The following is a 21,144-nucleotide window of genomic DNA, read 5'->3' on the forward strand; positions in this document are numbered from 1 at the left end:
AACAGATCCTTCCTAGTGCCTTCAGGAGGAGCATGGCTTTGCTGGCACCTTGATCTTGAACTTCAGCCTCCAGAAATGGGAAACAACACATTTCTATTATTTCAGCCACTTGAGCAGGGGTGCTCCGTTACAGACAGCAGGGACACAACACCCCAGAACGGCGACTGTTGAAGGTGATCCAACTGAGATTCTCGGTGGCACTGTGGTGGCCACTGCAGTCTCACTGGGCACGGCACAGAGCCTGGCCAAGCAGAGTTCATCAAGCCTTGGTAAACCAAGCATTTTTAAATAATCTGATAATTTTTACTTGCACATATGGATGTTAGTCCATTTATGTTCCTGTAATGAAATACCTCAGACTGGGTAACTTTATGAAGGAGAGGTTTATTTTGGCTCAAACTTTTGGATGTACAAGGTCAAAGGCCAGAGTCCAACGATTACCTGATCTAACCCCAACCCCTCCCAGAGGTTGGATTTGTTTTCCACCCTCTTAATACCTCACAGTGGTGGTGATCAAATCTCAATACATCAGTCCTCAGTGAAAACAGAAATTTCCAATGTAAGTACCACCTCAAGAAGATGTACAACACTTCCAGCACCCCAGATGGCCCTTTGGTGCCCCTCTCCAGAGTAACAACCATTCTAACTTCTATCCCCAACAAATAATTGTGTGTATGTGTGTGTGTGTGTGTGTGTGTGTGTGTGTGTGTGTAATTTTTTGAGACAGGGTCTCACTATGCAGCTCAGATTGGCCTTAAACTTGTGGTGATCTTTCTGCCTCAGCCTCCCAAATGCTGAGATTACAGGAGTGCACCACCACACCCAGCTGTCTGTTCTTGAACGTCATACAGATGGCATTAAGTAGTATGTACTTTTAGTGTCTGGTTTCCTTTGTCCATGATCATTCAAGAGATTGATGCATCTTGTTGAAAATAGCTATAGTTCAGCCTTTTCCCGTTAATGTATAGTATACCACTGTAAAAATGCATTAAAATTTATTTGCCCATTCTACCATTGGTGGATATTTAAGTAGTTTCCAATTTGGGGCTCTTATAAAAAAACTACTATAAACATTCGGTATGTTTTTTGTTTGTTTTGTTTGCTTTTTTGGTGCTGGGATCGAACCATGGTCCTGCTTATATAAAATGCATACTCTGCTTCTGAGGTGTACCCCCCACGCCCATTGGGTGTGTCTTCCGCCAGACATTTGTACTCATTTATCTTAGAGTGGGGTTGCTGGGTCATACAGAAGGCATGTATTTTACTGCAGGAGAAATTGCCAAAGATTACCCCCCACGCCCATTGGGTGTGTCTTCCGCCAGACATTTGTACTCATTTATCTTAGAGGGGGGTTGCTGGGTCATACAGCAGGCATGTATTTTACTGCAGGAGAAATTGCCAAATTGTTTTCCAAAGTGGTCAAACCAATGTATCCTCCCTGACTCCCACTCTTTGTCTAGGAAATGAGCACTCCAGTTGCTCCATATCTTGATATTGTCAGTCTTTTTATATTTAGCCATTTTGGTGGGTGTGTAGTGTGGTTTTAATTTGAATTTCTGTGATAGGAAAGGCTGTTGGGTACTTTTTCCTGAACCTATTAGCTATATGTTCTTGAGCTTTTTGTTAATTTTTTAAAATTAGATTTCTATTTTCCTATTTGATTTGATGTTATTTACATATTCTGAATGACTCAATAAAGCTTTGTCTTACTACAAATTTATACATACATTCACCAATGATCACTTCAAGCAGTTAAAAATCAGGCTGGGGATGCAGCTCAGTGGTAGAGCACTTGTCTAGCATATACAAGGTCCTGGATTCCATCCTTAGCACTGCCAAAAGCCGAATAACAACAGCCATCAAAAAACAAAATAAAGGCCAGGGATTTAGCTCTATTCATGGAAATAAAAGCAATTTTGATGCCATAACATATGCTGCATTCAGGTCATATGTGCACAGTGGAACCTGATTTTCATAGTGCTGAGCAGAGCATTCACTCTGGACTGGGTTCTGGAGCAGCCTTCAGTTCAGTTTGGTAGAGCAGGCATGGGTGGGGTGGTGGACACTGCTGGCCTCTTCTCCCCTCAAGTCAGGCTGCCAGTGAATCTGCCTTGGCCCCAAGGAGAAGTGGCCTCCTCTGACTAGCTTTCTGAGTGGGGCTCCCACATTCTGCGGGGTGCTCACTGCTCACCATGTATCTGCCACAGGGCAGGTGCTGCGAACCCACAGATGGTTAGGACTGTGGCCTCATCCGGAGGTGCCCTAGTGAAGGAGGAGAGTTAGATAATCAAGCAAGTGCCAAGTGCACCAAGAAGCATCAGTCAGGCTACAACAAGAGGAAGGCTGGAAGCTTCCAACTCTGCCTGGGGGTCTTGGCTCTATGTGGGCCCCACAGACATCTTCACAGTGGGGCTGATGTCACCTGAGCTGAGAGTCCCCAGGCAGAGGACTGCAAGAAGGACATTCCAGGCAGGAAGCTTGATGTAGGACTCAACAATCTTATGCTGGAATGTAGGATGCATTGGAGAACAGGCCAGGAGAGTAGGGTGGACCCACAGATGGCTCCATCATCAACAGTCTTTTCTCCCAGACTTCCAGCATGTTCTGGTGCCTGCAATGGTCTTTCCCATGGGCCACAGCTTCCTGCGTCCTCCAGTGCCGCAGCCAAGATGAGCTCAGGGAGTGTTCTTGTGGGGGTGGCCTCTTCTGTTTAGAGGAGTCATAATTTCTGATCCCTCCCCACAGTCACAAATGTCTACAAAATAGAACATGCTGCCTGGCCCTAAGCAGGCATTTGGCAGGTGGGAAGCCCAGATCCTCGCCTTACCTGAGAACATTTCTCTACTCAGGAGTAACCTGTGCTTCTGCATTGCTTTTCTTCTGGAGCTGGGCTCTGATGGTAAGAAGAGGAGGAAGACAGTTTCCTCGATGCCCATATTTCTGGGCCCGGGGAGTGGGAAGAAGCAGGACAAAAGCTCTTGAAGTGAGGGTGCCCTGACCAGGGTGGGCTGGTCTGGACGGGGCCCAGGGTCCGGGTGGGCTGGAGCACAGGTTGGTGGCAGCACTGCCTGAAGAACACACCTGAAGACCCGGGCTCGTGCAAGGAATCTCCTGGCCTTGGTGATCTCCTGAGCTAATATCCTCAAGTCATCGCCTTCGAACAGTGGCAGTGGGGGGTCCTTGGAAAGGGGAAATGAGTATGAAGTTTGGTTCATGAGACGACCAGATGTGATCTGAAAATCTCAAATCTCAGGGGTTTAGAGCAAATTAAACGCAGCCTTCCACTGAGGGCAGGAAATCCTGTTGCCTCCGTTTGCATGTCTCTAGAGATGGGAAGCTTAGCACCTATCTAGGCAGTCGTTTTGCACACAGAACACTTAATACAATATCCAGGAGTCACTGGGAAGTGGGCAGGCAAACCAGCTTGGTCTCTGGACTTCAATGAAGCTGGCACCTCTCTAGGCTGATAGAAATGGTACACACTCCTTATCTCATCACCAGTCAGTAAAATGTCTTCAGCCCTTGATTTCGCCTAGTAAAGTAGAACTACACAGGCAGGCTTTTAAAAATGTTAACTACTGAAATTCCAGAATCTAGCCTCATTTATTTTTTGTGGTACTAGGGATTGAACCCAGAACCTTCACATTGAGCTACATCTCCAGCTCTTTAAAAAATTATTATTATTTTAAATTTTGAGCCAGCTTCTGGCTAAGGGGCTAAATTGCCCAGGCTGGGCTCAAACTTGCAATCTTCCTGTCCTAACCTCTCAGAGTTGGGATTACAGTGTGCGCCACCACACCTGGCTGTGAGCCTAGCTTGCTTTCTTTTCTTTTTCCTTCTCTTTCTCCCCACCCCCACTCTCTCTTTCTTGATAGGGCTTTCCTATGTAGTTCAGGTTGGCCTTGAACTCACTTTGTAGCCCAGGCAGGCCTTGAACTCGCAATGATCCTCCTGCCTCAGCCTCCCGAGTGCTAGGATTACAGGTGTGCACCACCACACCTGGCTATGAGCCTAGCTTTAAACACATAGGTTCTCACAATTAAATTCTAAGAAAGAGGTGAAGCTGTCTCCTCTCCTGGGAGCAGTATTCCCATTCTGCAGGCACAAACTCATTCACAGAAGCTGATTTGATACAGTCTTAAACTGAGAAACTGCATGCATAATATTATCAATTATCTTCCTGTGTCATAGGGATATGTAAGTGAATTTTTGTTGTTTTTATCAACTTGCTCTGCCTTTGGTATAGTCACATTTGTTCCTAAAAGTCACACGAACAAGGGACTTATATTAGGCTACACAGACTTCAAAAATTCTGCTGTGTGTTGGGAAAAGAAATCTAGACTTCTGATTGGTTGTCTTACTTGATCATGTCTTGCCTCAGAAATGTCGTCAGTGGCAACACTCCACTCCTTAAAAGGTTTAAATGTATGCATCACTTTTCTGTCAAGCTGTAAGAGGATTATTGGAACCTACGACTTCACAGGGTTTATTACTCAGGTAACCTAGAATTTCACCGGATCTGCTGTTTAACAGGTGATCTGAATATCTGTGTCCCATTAATTGAACACCAGAGGACAGATCCATGGGGATTAAAGCACACAGGGTATAAACACGGTGTCTTAGGCACTGGCTTCATCCTTTCCTTTGATTTGAGGCATATTTCCTAGCCTTTCTAAGCCTACTTGTAACTGTGAGTGAGTACACTCACAGTGAGTGCCCAGGAGGACTGAAAATCAGATCATCTATAAAGCCAAGTACTTGCACACAGGAAATGCTCAACAAATATAAACTGGTCTGTTACTAGCAACACCTCCCAAGGGCTGGGCATGTAACTCAATGGTTCCACTGTCTGCTTTACAAGTGCAAGGTCCCGAGTTTGATCCCCAGTACCAAAACAAAACAAAACACACACACAAAAAAACTCCAACACCCCCCCAAACCTGCTTGTTTCCCAACATGTAGAGGAGTGGCATGAAAGGAGAGCCTCAGGGGAGCCCAATCCTTTTTTAGTAATATTTTGTCTTGCAAGAGAAAGAGATCTCAGGAAGAAACCCACACTTGTGAACATTTCTTGGAGCCAAACCATTGATACAAGAGCCGCCACCCTCAGTGCCCGCGACTTACCCTTTCGTCGATGGAGCCCCTGGTGAGCAGGCAGCGGACCCCGCAGAGTGTGTCCTCCCCGACAGGGCAGTGGTACCGGCCGCCAGTGAGGGCAGCGAGCTTCTTCAGGAACTCAGCAGCTGCTCTGGGGAGGGGCGGAGGCCTCGGCTCATGGAGGGTGGGGGAGGCCAGCCGGGCCCCGGACCCCCAGAGCACTTTGTGGGGCAAAGGGGAGGCAGCCTGGCAGAGGCCCTCAGCTGCGCCTGTGGGGCATCGTCAGCATCACCAAGGGCGCTTCCTGGCCAGGTTATGGAGATTCAGTCACTGACTCCCTCTGGCCAGCGCACTCTGGCGCGCTCCTCCGTTGGACATCTCTGCCGTGGCTGGCCTGAGCTTGCAGTTTCGACAAAGCGAGAAAGCGTGCACCTAAGTAATACTTTTGCTAATAATAAAGAGTTTGCTTTGGTTTGGTTTTTTGGTCCGGGAATCAAACCTCGAGCCTTTTACATGCTAAAAACATTCTCTAGCCCTAAGTTACACCCTCAGACCAGGAGCTGAGTCGTATCCAGCCCACATTCTTCTACAGCGAGTTTCAGTAAAAACCATGATGCTACATTACCTTCATGTTTTCCTCTCTAGATATTCACACGCCAGTGTACACATTTCCCTCCTAAATTTTCACAAATGTGCTCCCAGGAGAGGGCGGAGGGCGAAGGTGGCGTGGCTGCGTGGTTCCCAGGGGAGTAGGCTGCTGACGGGTGAGGCTGGGTGGAAAGGGGCCTTCGCTCTGTGGTGTAACATCTACCCAGACCCCTGGAAATCCAAAGCCGCTCCCATTTCTTGACTTAGAGGACGAGGGCCTAGGACAGGCCGGGTCTAGGGAGGGTGAGAAGCCCAGATCCCCCTTCACGAGCTTAGCCCGACTCCTCCAGGCCCACCTGTCTTCGCAGCTCAGGGAGACGGTGTGCACCTTCACGGCCCTGTCCTCCTGCAGTCTTTGCACCGCATCCAGGACAAGGCTGCAGCTTGTGTCCGGCTTCCCGTCCGTCAGCAGGTATAACCCTTGCACACCGTGGAAACTGAAAGCTTTCTGAGAGAGCACGGGGACGCTGTCAGCCTTAGGGGACAGGGTTCCCCAGAAGGGGCAGAAACCAACTGCCTGACAGTGGTCCCCGATGTCCCTGAGGAAAGTTGCTGAGGGAGTTGCTGAGGGTTAGAAGCAAAAGTGTGGCCCATTGCCCAGCTAGTTAATTTCAAGTAAGTCACTTAACCTCTCAGACTCTGTTCATTTTGCAGTGAGAACAAGAATCCTTTCTCACTGGGTGGTCAGGAAGATGAGCAGCATTCTGCAAATCACGCCGCACTAGCATAGGGGACGGTGGTGTTTTTCCTGTTCTTCCGGGTCAGGTTCAATGGCAGCACTTACTGATAAAGCTTGCAAGACTGAGGTGCTCCCCTGAGCCGTCAGACGGGTCACCCACTGCGTGGCTTCCCGACATGCTGCGTCTGTGGCCTCCACCAGAGTGTTCTGCCATGGCTGGAGCCCCTCCGAAAAGCTGAGTAGGTTAAAACTGGGGAGCGGGAGAGGAAAGGGGCGGTGAGGTGGGGAGAGAGGGTAGGGTCAGAACAGCTTGTGCTGGCTTCTGCTGAGGTCACCTCCGTGAGGGCTGCCGGACAGTTCATGGAGAGCCTCTGACTTGAGGGGCCCTTGGAGAGGGCTGTGAAGCCCCTGAGACAGAAACAGTTCAGCCACTGATTATGTGATCTTGGGCAAGTTAAGCTCTCTAAGAATCGATGAAATCGGGTGTGTGAAGTGCCTGTCACTTGCTCAGTGAATGTTTACTCCTAGTAACATTAAGCCAGGAACAAGTTCCAGCCTAGAACCAGTATTTTTTGTTCTTTTCTTTCTGAGTAGAAAGGACAACCTCCCATATTTAAAAAAAAAAATCAGGTTCAGACCAGATGTGGTGGTGCACACCTATAATCCTAGCATTCTGGAAGGTTAAGGCAGGAGGATCTCAAGTCTGAGCCAAGCATGGGCAAGTTAGTAATTTAGTGAGAACATGTCTCAGAATAAAAAAAAAAAAAATTAAAAGACTGGACAGATAGCTCAGTGCCAAGGGCCTGGGTTCAATCCCTACTATCACACACACACATAAACACACATACATATATCAGTTTCAAGGGCTGGGCATATAGGTCAGTTGTATGGCATTCTCCTACCCTGAGAGAGATCCTGGGTTTGATCTCCAGAACTGGAAAAAAAAGAGCTCAGCTGAAAACTACAATTCAAGGCCACACAGTGGTACCTTTGCTCTGCTTATAACTGTCTCTGGGATGAGACGGAATTCTGAAAAACATGTACATTCCTCTGTCTCACAGCGGCATACAGTGGCCCTCTCTGTGCAGCATTGTTCAGAAGGGCATTTGAGAGGCTTCTGGGCTGGAACCGTGAGGAGGAAATGTGTGACCTCCAGGCACCACCCTGCCTGTGTCCTACCTGTCACAGCGCTTTCTCAGCTGCTCCCAGATCAGCAGGATCATCTCTGTCTTCACCTGCTGCAAGTAGGGGCCCACGGATCCCGATGTATCCAGCAAGACGCACACTTGGCTCTCTAGGATGGCACCAAAGAGTCGACGGCTCCCTGTTCCAAGTGGGACAGAGTCGGGTCCTTCCTCTATCCACGGGGACAGCAGAAGTGACAAATGGCTGCTCTCCGGGAAAGGATGGACTGCACTGGCCAGACCCGCTGCCCCAGGGTCTCCCAGGACTCATCCTGGTGATCTCTGGTGATGCTCATTACACACAGGGAAGCCAGAGGCGAGGCAGCCGGGAGCAAGTGGGGACCTGCAGGAGGCTTCCCACCACCAGCCACAGACCGTAGGGACAGTGCGAACTCTGCTGTTTACAACCACCCGAATCTAACTGCCCACTTCATCCATCTCCACACCGTTACCCTTTTCCAGATATCTTTTTTTTCCAATACTGAGGCTCAAACTCAGCACATTTACACTGAGCTACATCCCCAGACCTTTAAATTAAAAAAAAAAAAATTGAGACAGTGTCTTGTTAAGTGGCCATGACGTCCAAGCTGAGCTTGAGTTTGCGATTCTCCCGCCTCTGCCTCCCCGACTGCCGGGGTTATGGGTGTTGGGCCATCACCCCCAGCTTCCCAGCTATCGTACTCTTCCATCTGGGATACGGCTCATTCTCCCTCATTTCCCTTCACTTCACTTTCTTGAGAATTGATTTTCCAAGTAGCAGCCACGGAGATCTTTGCCATCACTGACTTGGTTGCTTTCATCTTATTTAAAATCTTTTAATGGCTTTCCATCGCTCTTACCAAATAACAAAGTCTGTGCCCTGGCTGCATCTCTCAGTGGGCTTCCCCTGGACCTTACTCAGCCCACACTGGCTGCCTTCTTTCTGGCTCTGTACTCAGCGTCCTGCCTCCTGTGCTCCGGTCCTCTTCGCTTTTGCTAGATAACACCTGGGCGATCTTCAGATCTCAGCTCCAGCATCACCTCCCCTGAGCAGCTTCCTCTTTTCCTGTCCAGGCCAAATGGCTCTCGAACACCTTGCTCCTTCTCGCCCCACACTCGCCACACTTGTGGGATTAGACTTGTTTGTGGTTCTTTGCTTAACATCTGTCTCCTGCTAGACCATTCTCCCTGAGCTCAGTGACCATGGTGGGTTTTGCCTTCCAACCTTCCCTAGCACTTCACAAGAGAGCAAGACTTGTTTGTTGACTTGTGGAGGGGGCAGAGATACACACAGCCCCCTACCTAAGCTTAGAAGTATTAGTGTTCAGGTGTGTACCTGTGTGAGTCGGGGACTCTACCACAAAAGCAGCACCTGCAGCATCTGTCTGGTCTTCGTGCTCAACCTGGTGGTCACTGTGCCCCGGGAACAAAGAGAACCCATCCCTCTTTGATCCGCCTCGGCATCTCATCTGACGGTGACCCCCGGAGTCTGTGTCCCATGGGAGGCTTTGGAGAACAGCAGCCACTGACACACACTGTTGCCCAGGGACTGTTTATGCAGGGACTGCTCTGTCACTGAGGACTGGGCAAGTGAGTTTGCCCTGGAAGCCATGTGGCCCACACAAGCCGCCTGCAGGATCTCTCTGTGAGTTCCCTCTCCTTCCTCCTAATGTTCCTGGAAACTTGGGGCCCCCAAGCCTACGTTCTCTTGGCCTCGATCCCCAGATGGTCTCTTCCTGCCCAGCCCACCCTCCCCTAGGATGGCACCCTGGCTCTCTTCACCTGCCCTCCCTCTCCGGGGATAACAACAGAGGCTTTTTTTGGTCAGGGTTCCTCCCATCTCTGCCTTGGTGGCTGATTTTTGAGGTCCCTGTGCTGGGAGTGCCTCGGTCATGTGTGGGAAGGCAAGGAGTACAGATGGCCTTGCAGGGCAGCCTGGACGGGCATGAGTTCTCTCTGGGCTCTGTGGCTGCGCTTCTTCTGCCACCTAGCGCCTCGCTTGCCCTCCGAATCCCAGACTCAAGTTGCTCATGCGTGAGCCCCCTGGCTTAATCCCCTGACCTCGGAAGGACTGGCCCTGGGGTCCCTGGGTAAGCCTTCCATTGCCCCCACACCCCACAACCTCGGGACAGCAGGCAGGCTCACCGGACAGCAGCCACTGCAGCCTCTGGGTGTAGCACCTCGTCACCTTCTCCAGACACGCGATATACACGTCCATTTCCCTGAGTGTCCACTGAATGTGTCTCACCACTCCCTAGGCCAAGGCAAGTGAAGGCAATAGCTGCTCCCCACCATTTTCATCCCCCCAAATAGGTTATTCCATTACAAGCAACAATTCCCAAACATCTGTTAAACATACCTTGTTGTTCACTCAAAAGCTTTTTTCCCTGTTGTTAAACTACCCGATCTACAGTTCTATGAAGGAGCAGGGAAATCAGCATAATAGTTTTGTGATAAGCGTGGTCATGGTAATTAGTAAAACGTACAATGTCTCCATGTTTTAGGACAGAAAACCCTTAATGGCGGGGTTGGAAATTCATAAATTTCAAACCAAAGGATTGCCTTGGATAGAGAGGGGGCATCATGTTAAAAATGACCACAATTCTTTTAATGGATAATTTTGAATTTTGGGGCTATTTTTAGTTCCCTCTAATGTTGATAATGTGATCTAAAAGAGCAAAGGGAGAGACACGATTTTTTTTCAGTACCAGGAAATGAACTCAGGACCTTTCACTTGCCAGTCAGGCATGGCGTCACTGAGCTACATCCCTGGCTCAAGAGAGAAATGATTTGATTTTTATTTTGTACTAAATTTCCTTGTTGTAGCATCAAAACAATGAAAAAAAAAAAAAATAAAAACCACTATCCCCCAAACTAGAAAATAGAGACAGGAGCACCTTTCCTCCTGTTGTAACTCCCATTTGCGACCATTCTAACAGAACTATCAGTGGGTTGGGGGTGTCTAGCGATTTTAGAGGAGTATCTAAGCCTTACTCACACAGTGCTTGCTCTTTTTCTCTCTCCCATGAGCCAATGTAACCCCGAAGTGTGATTTCAGGCCCTCGGAGGGCTTGAACTTTCCTTGCAACAGGCTTCTATATCTCCTGTTGGCCGAGGGAAGTCACACTTTGGGGCTGGGGTTCTTAGAACCAGAACAGAAGCTAAAGTCCCAAGCTCTGCTCCCTGCCATCTGCAGCTGACAAGAGGCAAAAGCCCAGGGGAGGAAAACAACGCAGACGGACTTACATTGATCTCCGCGCTGGGGAAGACATCGCAGTGCCTGGCTGGACTCTGCGCTGACTTTGGATGGGTGCAGTTGGGACCCAGGCATCTGGATATCTCCAGCTTCAGCTTTTTCAACCCGTAATTTGCTACCCACTTTAGAATAAAGAAGAGAACTATTATCTAGGTGATGCCGGCTGAGCTAAGTGATTGTCTGATGCATCGTTTTGTGTGCGCAATGTGAGGTCCCTGGGTCCTCCCTGAGCATTCTCCATCTGCAGATGTTTTCCCCAGCTCTGGGGGAGAGATGCCCAAGAAACAGCAAACAAGAAGCAAAATGTACCAAGTACTTTCTAGTCCCTTGTTTAGTGAACATTCTTGCTTCCCCAACTTCCATTTTAACCTTCCACCACAAAATTTAGGTGGAAAACCCCAAACAGCCTGAAGTTTGGACTAAAACAATTAGGATAATTTCAGTGTCGCACGGAGAGACACCGGTACGGCAGGCTCCGGGCCATCAGAGAAGGGCACCCAGGATGGCCCGGTAAGAGCCAGGCTTGGATTTTTATTGGATGGTTGTAGGAAGAAAGATGGCCTGAAGAAGAAGGGGACTTCTAAGCCGGGTATGGTGGTGCACGTCTGTTATCCCTGTACTCAGGGTTAAGGCAGGGTTAAGGCCACAAGTTCAAGGCCAGCCTGGGCCACATAGTGAGTTCAAAGTCAACATAAACTGCATAGCAAGGCCCTGTCTCAAAAATACATAAAGGATTTATTGCCTGCAACCAAAAGGATCTGATATCATTAAAGCACTTCCTGCAAAATGCACTGTAATCAGTCTTTACATCCTTCCCTCCCCATGGTACTAGGCAGCGAACCCAGGGTCTCTACATGCCCAGTTCTTCTTCATTTTCAAAAATATTTTGAAACAAGGTCTCTAAGTTGCTGAGTTGCCCGGGTTGGGCCTGAGCTTGCAGTCCTCCTGGTTTAGGTTCCCAAAGTGCTGGGATTCCTGGGATCGCCTTGGCAGGCTCTCATTTCTTGTCTTCATTTTACAAAGAACTGAGACTGAGTCCCATTACGTGACTTCCCCGAGGCCTCCTAGCTATGACGTGGCAGGTTCTGAACTCAGGTCTGTTTAACTGTTACCCTCTTTGCCGCACTGAGGGGTCATTCTTAGCAGGTTTATCCTCTTTCTTCCTAGAAATAGTGGTCGGCGGAAGGAATTACCGTCTAAGGAGGTGTGTGGCCGGGACAACTCAGTACCTCTTGGCTTGAGCAAACTGTGTCCTTCCTGGGCAACTCAACAGAAGATCCGGTCCTCCTTATGCTTCTTCTCTGAGGGTACTTCTTGTATACTGAGCCTAGAGAAACAGAGCAAGGCCACCTGTGTATCTGCCTTCCCTCCTCGCCACTCCCTTTCTAGTGTCAATGTCTCTGCCAGTCAAGTCAGCTGTAAAATTCCTTAGCTGCAGTTTGCTGGACATGGAAAGGGGCGCCACTGGATAAGCAGGCAAAGCTGCTGGGGACCTCTCTTCTCCATACAGCCATGAGCGGCTGCTGGGATGGGGACCAGCTCACAGCAATCCATCAGGCTGGCTAGGGAATTTCCTCCACTCCCTTCCCAATCAGCCTCAGGGCTAAGGGATCTGCCCCTCATGGGTGGCACCAGAGTGCCAAGGCAGATCTCATCGCAATACTGACTTTCCTCCTCCTCTGGCAGGGGAAAGACTGTGAGTCCTTTTCCCTGGGCTGGGGAACTGCTGTTGAAGACAGGCCTGCTCCAGGCCACTGTGGGGAGTGCAGCCTCCGGGGGAGTGGAGGGGTCTCCTTCCACTACGGGCCTGCTGCCCTTCGCTTCCCACGGGGCCAGATACTCATGAGGTCTCTGCTTTACCTACTCTGTTGCCAGTCTCTGTGTAGAACAGGGACAGAGATGCCTCCGCTGCCTGTGATCTGGTCTTCCTCCTCCACTCTGCTGCCCCTTCTTTCAAGGGCTGGGCTGTGGAGAGAAGACATTTGGCTCATCGGCTAGGGTGGTCTCACAGGCTCCTGTGCTACAGCTGTACCTGCCTTAGAGACAGCTCAGTGTCACCTCTGGGACTGGAGTTCCAAGGTAGCTTTGAGGCAAGCTCTTGCCCCCACCCCAAGTCCCCCAGCCCCATCTGGACCGGTGACAACCAGAGTTACTGTCCCTAAGTCCGGACATTCACCAGGCAGGCAGGGTGCTAAGTTTATGTGCTCCGTGTCCTTTCACCCTCACAGCCCCCTAGGTCATAGATGAGCCCAGTGGAACTCAGAGCAAGGAAGCACAACAAAGGTCCCACCCTGCTCTTGCTGACTCAGAACCCAGCCCCGAGCCACTCTGCTGTATCCTTGACCTTCGAATGAAGATACACAGTCTCAAGTCTATGGGCCCAGTGCTTTTGTAAAAATAGTGATTGGCTATCACAACCAGCTGGAAAATTTTGTAAAAATAGTGATTGGCTATCACGACCAGCTGGCAAATTACAGTCCCCGTGAGCCTTGTTCCTTGGGAATGAAGTAAGGATCTTACACAGAACGTATCACATAGGACTGACTGTCGCAGGCTCTTGGTCACTGGTGATATAGTCACCATCATCACTGTCATTTGTCACACTGAAGACTGAACCCAGGGACTCTCACTGAGCCACATCCCTAGCCTCTTTTTGTTTTTATTTTGAGACAGGGTCTTGGTGAGTTGCTAAGTTGCCCAGCCTCAAACTCATGTTCCTCCTGCCTCAGCCTCTCAGAATTCTAGGATGACAGGTGTGTGCCACCGTGTGACTGTTTACCATCATTATTAATCCACACCCCAACAGTGTCCAAGCCACCCCACCACCCACTACCTACCCATAGCCCTGCCTTACCTGGGCAGATGCCCACTTTGCCACTGAGTGGATGGCATTTCAGGGCTTTTGATGGAGGGCTCCTCTCTCTCTTTGGGTCCTCTTTAAGGTTCTAGAAAACAGGCCCTATTTCCCATCAGAGGCCTATTTCTGTGGCAGGCAGCACCCCGCTCATCCCAGTTTCATTCTGCCAACCAGGAGCTTTGGTAGGGGTGGGCCTGAGGGAGTCAACTCCTCACATGTATTTGACCCATGTCTTGCAGAAAATCCGGAGGGAGACTCTGGGTTCTGGGGTGAAGAAGTCTGAATGTGTGTGGTATGAGAGAGGATGAGAGAGCATACTCAGACAGCTGTGAGGGTCTGGGTATTTTCCTCAGAGTCTTCCTCAACACTTATCTGTCCCTCATCATACTAGACTGAGATTTCTAGGCCTCTAGCATGACAAACCATTCAGGTTATTTCTGGGCCCTGCTGGGTACCTTGGTTTTAAGTGGGGGCAGTTTCTTCCTTACTGGGTAAACTGGAACATAGCAAAAGTCAAACAAAGACACTGGGGCTTCGTGAGTTGCTGTGGAAAGAGCCTGCCTGGAATTCTGCCAACTCTGAGGACTCCCCAGTCTTGCATCAGGATGGCCTGTTGGAGGCCATGGTGCAACCTAAGATTCCTTGCTCTGAATTCACTCAGGAAGCACTGAAGGTCAAAGAGGAAGTATCTAAAATTCTAGTTTCCTCCAGAATTTGGGAGGTCATGAAAGAGGGTGAAGTCTGAAGAGCTGGTGGAGTTCTTCCGATGAGGCAGTGCCTGTGAGCACAGAATCCCCTGGAAATGCAGCTGCACCCTCTCTAGGACGATGTCTTTGTCCTGGAAATGTGCTGCGTTCACAAGAGTCTCAGTCAATGAGCTGCTTAAGGACCCTTGGTTTCTCTGCCGCACAGCACTACTGCTGGGGGCCGGAGCTTCCCCCTCAAGGCCCCTTCTGATGGCTAAGAAGGGGTGGGAACTTTACGCAGCACACACTGGACAGGCTGTCGATGGAGTTAAGCCAGCGGGCATGGGTCCCCCCTCAGGCTCCCATGAGGCCCCAGCCAAGCCCTGGGTTTAGACCCATAATCCTTTGCCCCCAAGAGACCCTCCTCCCAGGATAAGCTATTATATGCAATGATGAGTGCCTCTTCCACGGAGTTCCTAGAACCAGGCTAGGGAGCAAACCTGGGATAGCCAGGCAGGACAAAAGGTGAGGTGAGGGAGGCCAGAGAGGCCGCCAGAGCTGAGAAGCAGGTCTTTCCTTGGAGGCCAGGCTGGGAAGTGCCCAGTGGACACCCGGTGTCCCTGACTCAACCCGAACTGGCTCGGCGGGGGGCCTGGGAGCCTTGCCCTCGGCATTTTAAGAGCTAGGAAAGACCAGAAAACAAACTGGAAACACAATCCTCTGTGTTATTAGGGGAGGAGTCAAACCATTCTGGCCATCGAGGGGGCTGTAGGCTTGGGTGGTGAGGATTTCTTGGGCTGACTTCTTTGCTTGAGCATCTTTGGCTTTTCTTTAGAGAGGGCTGCACTTTCCAGTTCTTTTCCCAAATGGTTCTTCAGGGAGGCCACCAGTAAGGCGCACTAGAATGAGGATTGTGAGGGTTAATCAGTGTCCAGAGCCACTGGGGATAGACAGACAGATTACACACATGGCAGGAAAGAGTCCCTGGCAACCCCTTGATACCTCTTCCAGTCACTAGAATGCCCCTGGGGCTGAGTGCTGTGGGTCGATCTATGAACAGTGCTAAGCGTTCTGAATGGTGGGCCTGGGATGCACTGGACACCGGGCTACTTAATACCTGGAGTGCCAATCCCTCCTGACAACAGGATATGTCACCTATGCCGTAGGGTAGGTACTACCTTATCTCCATCTTACAGATGGGGAAACCAAAACTCTGTGAGCTTGAGGTTTGTGCCCAAGCCCATACTACTAGTAGGTAGAGGAGTTTTAGTTCAAATGCAGGCTGCTCTGGATCCTAAGCCAGGGCTCTTTCCATTTAAGACATAAGGGCATACAAAGGTGCTGGTCAGCTCGTCACGGGCCCAGGGCTGACTCCAGACCCGGAGAGAAAAATCACAGATGGATGCTCATTCCTTTGCCTACAATTTTCTCAAAGGCCTGAAAACTGCTCCAGGAATTAATCTCCATCAAAGCACCAGAGGACACTACTCAAATGCAAATCAGCATCTCAAGGAAGGGAGGAGTTAACCATTTTTGTCCACTAACACCTGGTGAATGGGTCTGTCGGGTGTGGGAAGGGGACGGATGTGTACCTGAGGAGGAGGGATTTGCAGAGGACCTACTCCTGTTTTCTCTCAGTAAACAGCACCACCGCTACTAAGTTTCCCAGTGAGGAACTCATGAGTTACTCTGGATTTCTTCCTCTCCCTCACCCTGCACATTCTGTCAGTTACAAGTTTAGTCCTGTCTTCTTTAAATGTTCTCATGTCTGCTTCGGTATCTCCATTCTCACAGCTCCTGATGTAATTTGACCATTTCCTACTCTCTAATGGTACCTTGTACTGTTCAACTTCCTCACCCGCCCCCAACCGGGAAGTAATATTTGCCTTGCATAACAAAGAGCAAGCTTTGGGAGATTTGGGAGGGGAATGGCAGACCAGAAGCAGTTTAGGAATGGCTTGATATGTTCAAGGAATCCAACGGAGGCCAGAAATATAGAGTATACAGACTGAAAACCAATGACACACAGAAAATGCCCATGTTCCACCGGAAGCCTTGTGTGTCAGTGGTTAGGACACAAGGAGAGAACTTGGACTGGGAATGTGGCTCTGTGGAGAACCTTACCTAGCATGCCAGAAGCCTCAAGTTCTTTTCCTAGCAACACACACACACACACACACACACACACACACACACACACAAGAAACCTGACGTGGGATGAGCTGTATCCCCTAAAAAAGTATGTTGTAGCTTGATCTCTTGGCGCCTGTGACTGTGACCTTACTTGGAAAGAGGGTCTTTGTAGGTGAAATTGGGAGGTAAATTGACTGAAGGACCACACACAGAAAAGACAGGAATATGAAGATAGAGGCAGAAGTTGCAGTTATGCTGCCAGAAACCAAGGACGCCAAGCATGGCCAAGGATGATGACCCCTTCCTTCAGCAAACTTTAGTCAGACTCCCCTCAGCTGGCTCCTCAGTGAGGCCTCCATCCTGGACTGCTGTACCCAGATTCAGCAAGGAACCTGCTAAGTCAGCTTAGCGGCAACGCCCCACCTGTGACACCTGACCGAGTTCTCCGTCCTTCATCCTTGATATTGAAGTCCTTGGCCTTCCTTTTAGCAAGGATTCCCAACTCTTGATAGCTAATCATGGACCTTTTAATAATATCCCATCCAAATGAGGTAGAAGCAACAAAGATAAGTAAAAAGGAGACAAGGAAAATCATAGTTTTAAAATTGTATTTTTAAGAAAAACACAGTTACCCAAGGTTACAATGCTCTTTTTTCTTTTAAGAAACTAAAAAAAAAAAAAAAAAAAAAAAAAAAAAAAAGTTCCTAAGGGTCTTAAAGAGGTGATAAGGATGCAAATTGGGCTTGTGCTTTTTACCTGTAAATTGCTCTTCCTCCCACAGACTTCCATCCTGAAGAAAGCACTATTAAGTGGGCAGCAGAACTCTAAACTTCATACACTTCCAAATGGCTTGCATTCTAGCATAGCCTGCCAAATGGGCAGTCTGCTGACAACAGGAATATACCCTACATCACCCACCTTTAGGACTCCCCAAGACTGCATGAAAAACCCAACCCTGGATCATAATGCACCTCTCTCAAGGGCCTGTACCTGTTCTTTCTGAGCTTTAATTCTGCCTAAGGAAACTTGCTATGCCTCTCACTAACATGTCTTGAAACGCTTTTCTGTAACATAAGTCAACAAACCTATCACATACCCCATGGGTGGGGTGAGTTGAGGTCATGTCCTTTTTGGGTACCCCTCAAGCCCCATCTGGTGACTCGCTGACTGTGCTCGTTGACTACAAATCCCCTCTATCTTTGCTGCTGTCTGGAGTTGAGTTCAATCTCTCTCCTCCTTCACAACAGTCTTAAATGAATTCTTCGCCATTTGTAGCAAGCATTCTGTATAATCTTTTCCCCTTAACTATTGGCCCTCACCAAAAGCTAGTAAGAGGCAAGGTGTGGCCTTGCTGATAACCTTGACTTCAGATTTGTAGCCTCCAGGGATGTAAAACCATAAATGTCTGTCTTTGTAACCACCCAGTTTGTGGTACTTTGTTGTGGCCGTCCTGGGAAAGGAAAGGAACGCAGGAGCTAGCTCAGGCATTTGGCCTGTGCTCAAGGCATACCTTTTGGGAGTAGCTGAGGGCCTTTTCCATCTCGGCTGTGATGGCATTGATGTCATCACTCTCATAAATGCCTGGAAACAAAGCACACTGTGAGCGCTGGGGAGGAGGCCGGGTACCAGGTTCCATGCCTGGGTGCACTAGGCCATGTGGAGGCAGTGACAAAAGCCCAAGAGTCAAGGTGAGACATCCGTGGGCTGAAGTGACCAGCCCCCACCCCAACGCTACCCAACGGTGAGTGGTCAAGCAGTGGGGCTGGCCAGGGACCCAGTGCCCTGCCACCTACCCACAGGAAGAGTGGGTTAAGTGCCAAGGTCTTTCTGCTTTAGGGAAGTAAAAGACCCATCCTGGGACTGTATATAGCAGCCAAGTCTGTAGTGAACACCAGTGTCTCGTTCGAGAGGGACTTCAGTTGTGATGGCTACAACACCAGACCTGAATGTTGGCCTGCATGGGCTCAACTCTTGGCCTCTGGGCTCCACGTCTGTTTCCCATCTGCAGAATGGGGCCAATAATGAGCTACTTCACAGGGTTATTGTGAGGAGTGAGTCGTAACATACGGAAAATGCTTAAAGCTGTGGCTGGAATGTAAAAGCTGGGCTATTATAGTAACAGTCACTGGTAACTGTACATACCCAGGACTTTTCATGGAAGGAGAGAGCTGGGAAACACCCCAGACTTTCAGCACCTGTTATGCCACTGACCTCATGTGTGTCATGTCTGGGAGTCACAGTCACCCCTGCATCTCAGTCACTGCTATGTCGCTGTTGTGGTTTTTGTGTCAGTGCACCTTAGCCATGATTCACTTCGTACACACACACACATAAGGACATTCATGTATGTGTGCACACATATACATACATATATTTAATACATTCACTATTTGTTTACTTAAAATTTGTTTTAAAAAGAAAACTGACGTCACTGGCAGCAATGGAAAGACAGCCATTTTTGTATGTTATGTTAAAACAAGCATGTAACTAGCACTCACATAAAAGCTGTATCATTTACAACTAACTGTGAGTCACCTGTGGACACCCCACACTCTGGGGAATGCCTTTTTTTTTGGTACCAGGGATCAAACTTGGTTCCTTGCACTTGTGAAGCAGGTGGCAGAACCACTGAGCTAAATCCCTGGCCCTGGGGAAATGTTAATCTAAGGGATCTTAAGGTCCTTTCTAGATCTGAGATTTTAAAATATTTTTCAAGCTTTACCCTAAAATTTTTTTAAAAATGTAGTAAAATATTCCATTTTATTTGTGCTAGGGATCAAACTCAGGGGCTTGTACACACACAGCAAAAGCATCCAATCTGCTACTGAGCTACAGCAATCAGACCCGAGTTATTTGTAACTGTACAGCTCAGCAATGTTAAGTACATTCAGGCTGTCGTGCAACCATTGCCACTGTTCATTTCCAGAACAGTAGCTTTGGTTTGATTTGATTCTGATACTTGGGACTAAAACGGGGCCTCACAATGATAAACATGCTCTGCCCCTAGTTTTACATGTAGATTTTAAATATGACTTTCAGAGTCTGCTTTTTGTATCTATGGCACAAGGGAGCTATGTTGGTGTGGAGACGACCATCCGGAAAGGGGCAAGGGGAGGGACCAGGCAGCACTCACACACCTGTGTCTCCAAACCAGTGGAAGCGGCCACCAGTAGCCCGGGCGACCTCCCTGTAGGCACTGGCTGTGTCCAAGCGGCTAGCATAGCAGGCAGGAGGCAAGCTGTCCATCTGTGGCTCACCCACCGAGAAGAGACACACGTTCAGCTGCAGGTCGCAGCCCCCACAGCTTTCAGCCATGTAAGCACTGAGCGTGGGCTGTGGGGAAGAGAAGACAGGGTGGGCCCACCGCTGAGGGCCTGGGAGTCTCCTGCCCATTCAGCCTAAGTGATTTGTTCTACTCTTTCTCTCTCCTACCCTCTTTCTGTACCAGAGGTTGAATCCAGGGCCTTAACCTTAACCTACATCTTCCGCCCTTTAAAAAATTATAGACAGAGTTTCACCAAATTGCCCAGGCTGGCTTTGAACTTGTGATCTTCCTGCCTCCCTCCCAGAGTGCTAGAATTACAGGTGTGTACCACTGATAACTTCCCAGGAGCCCACTGGGCCCCCGGCCTAGTCCCAGAAAGAGACGAGTCTGGGTCGCAGTTTCTCTCAGCATCTTAACAGGTATGATGAGGAGCTGGACCCGAGAGCTTGGTTCCTCCAAGCACATCTATGGTCAGGAACATCGACATCTCAGTGAGCTTGTCAGAAACACAGCTTCTCAGTTTCCCCCCAGGCCTGCTGGACCAGATTCCCAGGTCTACAGACACGTTATAAAGTTTTAGCGGGGTTGGTTTAGAACATCATGCGGGGCTGGAAATGTGGCTCAGTGGTAAAGCTTTTCCCTAGCACGCACAAAGCCCTGAGTTCAATCACTAGACCACAAAATAAAAAAATAAGCACATAAATAAATAGATAAGAATAAAAAATCATGCTGGAGAAATCACGGTGAGGCATCCACCTAGGGGAAGAGGGACAGGGTCACAAAAGATAAGAGATGCCCAGGATAGTCAGGCCTACCCACCACATCCTGGTCAGGGATGCCTCCCGTGAGGAGGTAGATGCCCTGCGACTGGTGTCTGTCTTTGTCCCTGAAGTCCACTTCCACAGCTTTCCGCAGGGCGCTGAGGACATTTCTGCTGCCCTGACACTGCAGGCCCAGGGCCCACCTGGGGAGGAGGCAGTGCAGGTGAGGGAGAGAGGAGGGCAGCAGACAGAAAGCTGTTTCCTGACTTCCGCTCCCCCCGCACCGGCTTTTGGAGGGTGGGGACCCGGGAGAGCTACTTTCTCTTGGACACAAAGATGGAAAAGGCATAGCTGCCCTCAGGCACAATAACGCGAGGCCTCTGTCGCCCACCTCCAAGCCCTCTGTAAATTGTCGTGGCTCACAGGAACCATCTCAGGCCTCCAGCTCTCGACTGCGCTTCCAAATCTGAGAAGGAAGCACAGGACGGCTCACGGTAGTGTGTGTTCCCTCTGCGGCCCAGCTGTCATTGGGCTCTTTGGGCTTTTAGGAAAGCAAAATCCTGACAATCTTCCCTCCACCCCACTAAAAAAAATGAGGC

The 21,144-nt window shown here is 49.4% G+C and overlaps 1 protein-coding gene across 1 annotated transcript in view; it reads right to left on the reverse strand.

Moving 5' to 3' along the window:
- Window positions 1-2,378: 2,378 nt before the first annotated feature.
- The window catches only part of Vwa3a (von Willebrand factor A domain containing 3A), a 45,932-nt gene continuing 27,166 nt past the window's right edge, over window positions 2,379-21,144 (reverse strand). The window contains exons 17-32 of the mRNA XM_019207395.2: window positions 20,937-21,011; window positions 20,604-20,748; window positions 19,657-19,852; window positions 18,030-18,100; window positions 15,133-15,285; window positions 13,698-13,788; window positions 12,704-12,808; window positions 12,073-12,170; window positions 10,834-10,965; window positions 9,733-9,841; window positions 7,604-7,748; window positions 6,530-6,674; window positions 6,042-6,193; window positions 5,125-5,248; window positions 2,828-3,179; window positions 2,379-2,449 (exon numbers count right to left, since the gene is read on the reverse strand). Coding sequence (XP_019062940.2) covers window positions 2,379-2,449; window positions 2,828-3,179; window positions 5,125-5,248; window positions 6,042-6,193; window positions 6,530-6,674; window positions 7,604-7,748; window positions 9,733-9,841; window positions 10,834-10,965; window positions 12,073-12,170; window positions 12,704-12,808; window positions 13,698-13,788; window positions 15,133-15,285; window positions 18,030-18,100; window positions 19,657-19,852; window positions 20,604-20,748; window positions 20,937-21,011 — 2,164 coding nt within the window. The remainder of the gene's footprint in view (window positions 2,450-2,827; window positions 3,180-5,124; window positions 5,249-6,041; window positions 6,194-6,529; window positions 6,675-7,603; window positions 7,749-9,732; window positions 9,842-10,833; window positions 10,966-12,072; window positions 12,171-12,703; window positions 12,809-13,697; window positions 13,789-15,132; window positions 15,286-18,029; window positions 18,101-19,656; window positions 19,853-20,603; window positions 20,749-20,936; window positions 21,012-21,144) is intronic.

Source organism: Fukomys damarensis, unplaced genomic scaffold (assembly GCF_012274545.1).
Source record: "Fukomys damarensis isolate Sample0158 unplaced genomic scaffold, DMR_v1.0_HiC HiC_scaffold_34, whole genome shotgun sequence".
Classification (NCBI taxonomy): domain Eukaryota; kingdom Metazoa; phylum Chordata; class Mammalia; order Rodentia; family Bathyergidae; genus Fukomys; species Fukomys damarensis.